The sequence below is a fragment of the Pundamilia nyererei genome, unplaced genomic scaffold (genome assembly GCF_000239375.1).
Source record: "Pundamilia nyererei isolate P.nyererei 1_Seehausen unplaced genomic scaffold, PunNye1.0 scaffold00081, whole genome shotgun sequence".
Lineage (NCBI taxonomy): Eukaryota > Metazoa > Chordata > Actinopteri > Cichliformes > Cichlidae > Pundamilia > Pundamilia nyererei.
In genome coordinates this window covers 2,427,272-2,437,576 of record NW_005187482.1, presented here as the reverse complement: position 1 = coordinate 2,437,576, position 10,305 = coordinate 2,427,272, and the positions used below count along the sequence as shown (strand labels likewise).

Sequence of the window (10,305 nt, the reverse complement as noted above, 5' to 3'; positions counted from 1 at the left end):
CAGAGGTATGATATTGAATGCAGACAACTGATCAAAAAGCTGGACGATATGGAAGTGCAGTTGGACTTGATTGTTTTGTTTCGCACGACCTCTGTAAGTGAAAGTTATCGGGCTGTATTTTGGTTTTTAAGGCAGGCCCATTTGTTCGAGAGGCTTTGAATTTTTTTTTTTTTTTTAATTTTTAATTTTTTTGTCATTTCGGTCCACACTCCACACCAGTTGGTGGCGGTAATAGCTATTTTGCTGTTTGCCAACCGCCAGTAAACCCTATACAGAAGAAGCTGAAGAAGAAGAAGAAGAAGAAGGAGGAGACGTGGAAGCGGCAGAAGAAGACGATTACCACGGAGTTCAATGTAGCTGCGCAAGAAAACGGCAAAAACACTCTAAACCTCAATTCGGGTCTACTTCGACACGTCGAGACACACCTCGAGGTACAAAGTTTTTATTGTATATATAAGTTTGTCTCAGTCTAGCATGTATTTATCTTTCGTAAAAGTTAGTGAAATATTCTTTGAACTCGAGTCATCAATACCGTGGAAAAGTTCTGTCCCTGGTCGGTCGGGCGATTACTGTTCTTAATTCACGTATTCTTTGATTAAAATGAATTGAGCTAAAGTTTTTAAACGATATTAAAGAGTACCTTGGCAGAGGTATCTCATAGATGAGGGTCGTCGTAAATTTTGTTTTTTTGGAGGGGGGGTTATAAAAAGTGTGTAAGGCGGTGTTTTGTTAGGTGGTGTAAGGAATGAATGGAATGGAACTATTAGAATCACTTGTTTGTTTCTGTTTCTCTTTCAAGCTGTTTCGAACCTGTTAACAACACAAGAGAGTTCGCAAAAGAATCGATTGGGCGGAACGTAGAAGAACGTGTACACAATCGAACGTCACTTGAATATTATCTAGAAAAAAATTCTTTAATTGAAACATGTAAATAAGCAGTCAATTCTATAGCTCCATGGGGTTTTTCCATGTCATTTTTGTCTCTTATGTTGAGCAAATTTGTTCCTTAGGGAAAAAAACAAAAAAACTGAGTTACTAGCATAAGAAAGTACATGAGTATACATATTATAAGGAACAGCTCTTTATACTACCATCAAATAAGGAAAAGCACTGGGGGATAACTTCGCAATACGTCAGAATCAGAGAAACGTTACTAATTCCAGAGAGAATTTGTGCAGCACACATACATACAGTGCAGTGAAGTATGTTTAGTCTGGTTCAGTTTGTGTTGGTCTGACCCAAGTTGATGAACTAAACACTCTCATAGCACCAGAAATTAAAGTAAAGCAAAAAAAAAACAAAAAACCCCATGCATAATGACAGTCGATTGTAAGTGCTAGTTGCAATCATTGGATCATGAAGTCAGTTCCATGATAACTAGACGAAAATCAGCCACAATAAACAGTTTGCTGATCAACTCTGTGGATAGATCAAGTTCACCAGGGAGGATATGAAAAATGGCAGACTGGCTTTGTTGGTCTGCAAAATTTTCCTCAGTAATGGAGGACATTTGAAAGTCACTGTGTATTTTAAACATACAGATTAGTATTTAAGGTTTGTTTTAGTTGTATTATTATTACATTTTTGCATCTTGGAGCAAAGGAAAGGAGATTTAAAGATTAAAATATCAGAATTTCCTAATGCAGGACATTATCCAGTCATTTGATTTAAACTGCTGGACTGTCTTAAAGACATAAAGACCTGGATGGCCTCTAACTTTCTGCTTCTTAATTCAGATAAAACTGAGGTTGTTGTACTCTGCCCTGAAAATCTTAGAAATATGGTATCTAACCAGATTCTTACTCTGGATGGCATTACCTTGGCCTCCAGTAACACTGGAGTCATTTTTGACCAGGACATGTCCTTCAATGCACATATTAAACAAATATGTAAGACTGCTTTCTTCCATTTGCACAACATCTCTAAAATGAGAAATATCCTGTCTCAGAGTGATGCTGAAAAACTAGTTCATGCATTTATTACTTCCAGGCTGCACTAATGTAATTCATTATTATCAGGATGTCCTAAAAACTCCGTTCAGTTAATCCAAAATGCTGCAGCAAGAGTCCTGACAGGGACTAGAAAGGGAGAGCAGATTTTACCTGTATTGGCTTCCCTTTATTGGCTCCCTGTTAAATCCAGAATTCAAAATCCTGCTCCTCACATACAAGGTCGTAAATAATCAGGCCCCATCTTAGAAACCCAAATCAGAAAAAGTTGGGACAGTATGGAAAATGCAAAAAAATAAAATAAAGAAAGAAAGGAGTGATTTCTAAATTTGACTTATATGTCATTGCAGACAATATGAACACAAAATATTTCATGTTTTGTCTGGTCAACTTTATTTCATTTGTAAATAGACACGCTTTGCTGTCATTCAGACCTGCAACATATTCCGTAAAAGGTTGGGATAGGAGCAATGTAGTGCTAGCAATCAGGTGAATTTGTTAAATAATGACGTGATTTGAAACACGTGATGTCAACAGGTGATTGTAATTATGATTTGGTACAAAAATTAAAAATTGTCTTTACATATTTCAATAATTTTCAAAAAAATTTATGTTCCTCAAATAAAGATAGAAAGAGATTTGGATAGTTTAACTTCAACAGTGCATAAGATAATTAAAAGATTGAAATTCCATCAATGTATTATTGTAGGGTCTACCTTAGAATATAAAGTGCCTTGAGGTAGGGCTGGGCGATATGGCCTAAAATCCATATCACGGTATAATTTGAAGCATGTGCGGTAACGATATATATATCGCGATATATTATTTTCTTTTGTATAACGTATTCTACACACTAAGGCACACTTAAAATCCTTTAATTCTCTCAAAAATCGACAGTGTGCCTGGTTCCGGGGTTGCTTACTGACCTCAAACAGATTTTATGTGGTACACGGCTCTCAAAAATCTGTCAAAAATGTTTGTCGGAGCATTACGGTTACCGTAGTCAGGAGCCTCACGGAGTAATCTGGGTCCAAAACTCCATCTGCTTCAGGTCCCAAAGTCAAACGAACACTGCAGCATCACTGAGAGTTAAAAACTGTCTAAATTCTTTCATCTTTAATAAAATGATCAGCGTTGCTGCTTTACCAGGTGCAACAATTAAGTTTAACATCCAGGCATCCATGAAAACAGAATTTATTCAATTCAACGGAGTTAGAAGTTAGCTAGCTAGTTTCCACCTAAACATGATGTGCCATGTTCTGACTGAGAGATATCTGAAAAAATTAAAACGTACAGCTCTGCTATCACTTCCAACATAAATGAAGACAGAAAACTAAACAGCAGTGACGTTTGTAGGGTTACTGAAGTTGGACTAGCTGGTATATAGTGATGTCCTAAGTCACAGGTGTCGAACTCCAGGCCTCGAGGGCCCTGCATGTTTTAGATGTGTCCTTGATCCAACACAGCTGGTTTAAATGGCTAAATTATCACCAACATGTCTTGAAGTTCTCCAGAAGCCTGTTAATGAACTAATAATTTGATTCAGGTGTGTTGAAACAGGGTGATATCTAAAACCTGCGGGACACCGGCCCTCGAGGCCAGGAGTTCGACACCCCTGTCCTAAGTGATTGCTAGCAAAACAGCTACATTGGCTTAACATTAGCACAGTGAAGCTGAAGGATGAACGCTAACTTTTTTCCACTCAATAAAAGTTAACGTGAGGGTTTCTGGTGGTTAGGGACAAATGCAATTGCATAACAGGATGCTATAAACGGACTAAACTTCAGTCAGGAAAACTACTGAGATAATCCATCCACAATACGAGGTTGGTCATTAATATACTGCAACAACATGGGAATAGAGCGGCTGCAAGAGAATTCGGCATTAGTGAATCAATGATAGGGAAGTGGAGGAAGCACAGTTTTTGGCTTTCCTCATATTCCAAAAGTGCTTCATCTCTTTGCTATTACTGTTGCCCAGCATAATTTGCAGATGATGTTGTTTGCAGCTGCTGCAATGCTTTCGACCAAAACAGGTGCAGCTTGATGATGACACCATCAACATGTGCTATTGCGGTAGAGCGGTATAGTAAAAATCTCTACCGTTGGTCAAATTTATATCGTTTCTATCATTTACCGTTTATACCGCCCACCCCTACCTTGAGGCGACTGTTGTTGTGATTTGGTGCTGTATAAATGCAGTTGAATTGAACTATTTCACACAGGGCCATGTAGGTTTGGATTTTTTTTTCCCTTAACCCTTTAGAGCCGGTCGGAGCGGGCACGCTTTGTTTTGCGTAACTATTTTTAAATCCCGGTAGCTCTGCAACCACGTAAGCTAGCGCAATAATTTTTTTTGCATATGAAACCGGAGGAGTTGTACTTACATCTTATGCCATCAGCTTGTCCTAGGTCACGGTTTCCTTCCACATAAAGCTTTGCAAAAACTGCATAAAAAGCACTTGCAGCAACAAAAACATAATATTACAGAAACACGCTTTGCCGATCCGCGGAAATGTAGTCAGGGCCTCAGGGTCTATACTGGTGTTTTTAAAAGTTATCTTTGACTTTATGACTTTCTGTGTCGTTTCTGGGATGCTTAGGACTCATATTGCACTGCTGGAAATTGTTTATTTTGATGCATATACTGCTTTTTTGCAAATTTGTAGTATAATATTTATTTTCGTTTTTCCTGCAGTATATAAAAATTGGTGTATTCAAAAATAAAACTATGAAGACACTCAAAATAAATTTCCTGTGGTAGGAAACTATTTTGTGCAACTTTTTTGTATTTACAGTTTTGAGGGATAAGCCTCTTAAATTTCTCTAACTAGAAATATATGTTAAAAAAGCAAAAACGATTTTCAATTTTTTTGTAGTTTATTGCATGGTTTTGCAATTTATGTAATTACTATGCACTTAATGAATACATATTATTAAAATCTGGGCTATAATTGTTGTATTGATGTATAGCAACTTGAAATGCTCCCAAAAATGGCACTACAGCATGTAAAAATATACTATAAGCTCTGGCGGACTTGGTTCTATGGTAGGTCTTAAAGGGTTAATAATAAACACCTTCATTTAGAAACTGCATTTTATGTTTACTTGTATCATCTTTTTCTAATATTTAAATTTGTTTGATGAAACATTTAAGTGTGACAAACATGCATAAAAAGAGGAAATTAGGGGGTCAAACACTTTTTCACTCTATTGTAGCTTATTTTTTGAGGATTTTATAACATGACTTAAGTTTTTTTTTTTCTTCTGTAAACTGTAGTGATGTCAGACTCTGAAGGACGCCGCTCATCTGTGTCCTCCATCTCTTTGATTGAGATTAAGAGTGAGACTCATTTAGTGCTCCAAGCTTTTCTACATCGCTCCCTTTTAATTCCTCTGAAAGAGAGGCCTGGGAGGGTAGGAGGGGCCTACAACGATCACCACAAGTACAGGTAATATAACTCACTACTATTCTATTTTTTGCTTGTTTGTCTTTGTATTTGTATCTTTTTTTTAAAAATTGTAGCTCAAGACACAACATTCTGGATAATAGCTCACTGACTTGTGCCGTTTGTGACCTTTACCAGTGAGTAGCAATGATTAAAGGGTAGATAGTTTTAGGACTTACTACATTTTAATCAATCTAAAGGTTTAAGTAAGTAATTATTTTAAATATAGTAATTGAATATTTGCAATATTATTTATGTGACCATTTATTTTTAATGAATTGTCTTGTTTTCCCATGCTAGTTCCAACCCAAAACCCAAAACAAAGGATGAGCGGAATCCTCAGGTTGTCACTTCAGGAGATGAAAAAAAGACTGGATTCAAAGACCTCATAAAGCAACTGCCACATCGTAACAGCACACAACGTCCTGCCAAAGACCCTGAAGGCTCATTGGGCAGGAAGAGCAAAGCAAAACCTGCACACCTCAAAGACAAAAGCGAAGTAAGTGTGTTGTATTGTTTTGAGCTGGAACACATGAAAGACCATGAGTGATGTTGGACACAAACCTGTAGTGTAGTGTCTACATGGTATTGTTATACATTAGTACTATGATACATTAAGACCATGGAGGCTAGAAAAGAGTACTAAATGGGAAAAATTTATAATTTTCACTTCAGTGTCTCCCTGAGACTGGTTCTTTTTTTTTTTTTTTTTTCTCATCATAATTATCAGTACTTAACTAAAATTTAATAGTTTAAATACTTCAACTGTTTCCACAGGATGACACCTCCTGTACATCAGAAGAGGATGAAAGTGAAAAGAAACTAAAGAAAAAGCTCAGCCAAAAAAACATCAAACAGAAGCTCTCCAAGATCTTCAGTTTAAGGTTACAGAAGGATAAGGACAAACAGGAGCGTCCGTCTCATCCGCAGCGACCTGACACATTACCAATTAACAAAAAACCGGAGCCTACACCAAATGTCATCTCTCCCAGTAAGCTCTCTGACTGTTACATTTTCCAAAAGAAGAAATATCAGTCGTATTTAATCACCTGGACACACAAAATTCGCTCGTCTTGTGTACATTTGTAATATTAAAGATGTATAAAAATTGCATAAATGGATTCATCTAAATGTAATTTTCACCTGTTGTGTGGTGAACTATTCATGCCGATTGATGTCAGCAATACTTCCTGACCATTTAATTTAGTAGGGCAAGGAATTTTTTTCCATTACAGCACCTTTTCATCTGACTTTTACTCAGGAACCTCTTCTCACTTTTTGCTAAAGAATTTTATTTGATGATCTTGTTGATAAAGATAATCTACATAAGGTTCTTGCACTCAAAGGAGGTAACTTCTATGGTACAACTTTTATTTTGATATTAATATTTAAGATCATGGGGGACTTAAATGGCAACTAAAAATGGATGAGATTGACATTTTTTTATTTTATTTTATTTTTTTAGTTGAATGAACTGAGTGAGGTGGGAGAGATAAGATTTAAATTATTTTGAAGGCTATCTCAGTGAGTCGAATAGAAGCTAGCCTGAGAAGGAGAATGCTGCAATGAGCTATAGTGTCAAAGGCAGCACTCACACTGAGGAGGAAGACAGTGGTTAATAAACCAGAGTCAGCCATTGCTTTCTTGGAAGATACTAGTGAACATAGTTCTCCTGCAATAACTCAAATTAAACACTTGACTGCATTTGAGTGGCAAAAGTCTTTTTATTGTTCATGGATATTTCATATACATTTGTCCATACAGATCACCCTCCTGAGTTCTACAGTAATGTGGCAGAGAAGCTGGAAAAGATTGCCCAGAAGTCTACCAGTATAAAGAGAAATAGTCCCAAAACACAGCCACCAACCGGTAATTGCATGCACAGCCACGCATATACATTAATTCACTTTAAAATGGTATATTGACCCGAACTAGAATTCACAGAACAGTAAAGTAACTAATAAATGTAAGTAAAATGTATTTATAAAGCAGATTTACCGTGTTTTCACACTTACAAGGTCCTATAGGGTAGCAACTAACCACAAAATGAACATAAATTTTTCATGTTCTTCAATAGTGCAGAGCACCTTCTTTGTGTTTTACTTTGCTACCACCCCAGATGCATCAAAACGTTAAAAATGACAACAACCACCAGAGGACAGGAGGGGATGCATGAGTTAGACATGCAGCAAATGAGACATTAGTTTGTTAGCAAGGGAATATTAACATATTAACAGGGACAAAGGCGGGTTTTGAGTCTAGACTCAGAAGCAAAGATGTGGGTCTCCAAGTTTTGTTTGTTTAAGTATTTATATTTTATTTATTTATTTGACCTGGACTACAGCATCCTTAAAATATGCAGCAATATTTTCCAAGGTTAGGCGTATTGTTAGGTATTAATTATAACTTGGAGACTAGGACTGAGTGTATCAAATTAGTTACCTATGCTGTAACACAGGAAACATCATAGAAGGGGCTCATGTGAAATGTTACATGAAAAAGTATTTGCCCCTTGCCTGATTTTGGTTTTTTGCATATAATTGTGTCCAAAAAATAAATATAAAATATAGTCATTCATTTATTATTTCATTTATGGGGAAAAAGCTGCCCAAATCTCCTTGGCACTATTTGAAACCTCCCCTCTTGTCAACTCATGAATTAACTGTGATTAACCACGTTTTTGGAAATGGGGAGTTTAATTTCACTAGCCACACCCAGAACTTACTCATCACTGCCAGACCTGAAATAGAACCTGATAAGATAAAACCAGCACATCATTCCACAATAAAAAGAAACTCAAGAACAAATGACTTGACCTTGGTTCAGGTCACTAACATCAGAATAGGTACTGTATATCTATAATCCAGTTTTGAGCTCCCTCCCCAGACGCCTTAACGCCCACTCACATCCTGGGCCATCTGACCTCAGGAAATCGCATGATAAGGTGGGGCCAGGTTTCACAGTGAGCTCACCCGAAAACCCTGGCTGATTGGGACCCACACCCGTTTTCACACCTTGGCTCAGGCGATTAGAGGATCATCAGGGGTCCTTTTGTCCCTCTTTGAGGGGATACTCCCACTGGGTTTAAATCTGGGACTCTCCGCCATTTGACTTTAGAACTGAAGAAGCTTCTTAGATGAGAGGTGAAACGTCTTCAAGCAACTTGAAGAAGTCCAGATGCTTTTCTTTGCAAGCTCCTTTGACTACGATGACCTGGATGACTGAGAACCTTCACAGACATCAGAATAGGTTACAAAGCCATTTCTAAGGCTTTGGGACTCTGGACTGTCTCAGCTCAGCTAAAGAAACCTTACTGAATTGGTTGAAGGTGACTGATGACACCGGAAAAACACTTGAGCAACTAGTGATTGATTAAAAAAAATTGATAGATCAGAAATACATGCAGTACATTATGTGAAGTTAGAAAAACTGATCAAGAACTATAATATCTTCATCTTCAGTAAAGCTGATGTTTCTTTCTCAGCAGTATGTGATAAAGAAACAATAGTGCAGGAACTTGTCAAGGTGCTCTCTTCGGAAGGAGATTCTATCAATACTGTGGTAAGTAGTGGTTCATTATACTGTCTGTAAAGGTCCTTTATTCATTTGTCAAATGTTTTGGGAATAATAATAATAATAATAATAATAATAATAATTACAATAAATTAATCAATTCAGGTAAACATAAAGCTGAAGACGGTGTAAATTTTCCTCATGTGTTTGCGTGCGCACTCAAAGCAAATGTACATCATTTAACAGATCCAATCGGACCGTTTTCTTCGCTCCAGTTTGACCCGTCTTTCATATGCATCATTTTCCAAACTCCTGGATGCTGTGAGCAGCAGTCATGTAGCTGAAACTCTTTCTCAGCAACCAACAGCCAGTCCTACACTGCAACGGATGGCTGTCAGCATGGAAGTATCACGGCGAATAGTGACAGCCACGGGAACTCAGCGGATGCAAGGCTATGCAGAGTGCTACATGGAGAACTTCGCCCCATGGCTGAAAAGCAATGGAGGATGGGTAAGTGATTTCATTTTTGCATTGACTGTGATTATGTTTTTTACAGACGGGCCTCGGCTGTTATGAACTCTATTTTTTCCTCTGTATAATTAATCATACAGACTTTTTCATCTGCAGGAGAATGCAGTAACTTTGGATGCGCATCTAGAATATGACTGAGCAGTTTTTTTGTTTTTTTTTGTTTTTTCAACTAAACACCAACTGCTGGACCTGACGGGAAAGCGAAGAGGAATAGAGAAACCTTCTCTGCTTTAATATGTGACTTACTTTTTCTTCCATGGCCTTATGTAAACACTCAGTAATTCTTGAAGCCTTTTGAATTCTGCTGACATTAGAAAGACTCTCCAGGTTTTTGATTTGCACAAGTCATTTGTTGTTACTAATATAGATTATTTTATAAAAAAAAAAAAAAAAAAAGGCCTGTCAGTTAAATTGAGAATACCTCTAACATCAGTTTTCTGTTCTGTAGTGACTGGGCAATTTTTGCCTTCTTCCTTTCTGTTCAGTGAATTGGTAAAAACTCCTACTTGTTTCTGTGTCCTTAAGACGGAGTCTAAACACTTTATTTGTATTAAAAAAAACTGTAAATACCACCACCCACCCAGTACCCTTTTAAGATTGAATCTCACTGAAAAATCTAATTAACAATCACCCTTATAGGGTGGTTTCACACCAAGATGATCCTGGGTTCAAACCCACCAGGAGGAGCCTTTCTGTGTGGAGCATATTGTCCCTGTGCTCATCTGTTCTCTCTGGGTAATCTGGGCTTCCTTAGCCACAGTTGTAAATCTGTCTCTCTATATAGTGTGTGTGTGTGTGTGTGTGTGTGTGTGTGTGTGTGTGTGTGTGTGTGTGTGTGTGTGTGTGTGTGTGTGTGTGTGTGTG

At 37.4% G+C, this 10,305-nt stretch overlaps 1 protein-coding gene across 1 annotated transcript; it reads left to right on the top strand.

Annotated features, from left to right (window-relative positions):
* The first annotated feature begins 288 nt into the window (after positions 1 to 288).
* bcl2l12 (BCL2 like 12) lies at positions 289 to 10,013 on the top strand. Its single transcript, XM_005738097.1, has 8 exons — positions 289 to 431; positions 5,229 to 5,400; positions 5,698 to 5,896; positions 6,175 to 6,388; positions 7,162 to 7,266; positions 8,885 to 8,958; positions 9,157 to 9,420; positions 9,538 to 10,013. Exons 2-8 carry the CDS (start codon positions 5,231 to 5,233, stop codon positions 9,577 to 9,579), a joined length of 1,068 nt encoding a protein of 355 aa, XP_005738154.1. The 5' UTR covers positions 289 to 431; positions 5,229 to 5,230; the 3' UTR covers positions 9,580 to 10,013.
* The last annotated feature ends 292 nt before the right edge of the window (positions 10,014 to 10,305 follow it).

Excerpts from the sequence above, each read along its gene's own strand:
- bcl2l12 (XM_005738097.1), top strand. The coding sequence starts at position 5,231 with ATGTCAGACTCTGAAGGACGCCGCTCATCTGTGTCCTCCATCTCTTTG. Across the intron at positions 5,897-6,174 it reads ACCTCAAAGACAAAAGCGAA|GATGACACCTCCTGTACATC; the intron begins GTAAGTGTGTTG and ends CTGTTTCCACAG. Across the intron at positions 6,389-7,161 it reads ACCAAATGTCATCTCTCCCA|ATCACCCTCCTGAGTTCTAC; the intron begins GTAAGCTCTCTG and ends TTGTCCATACAG.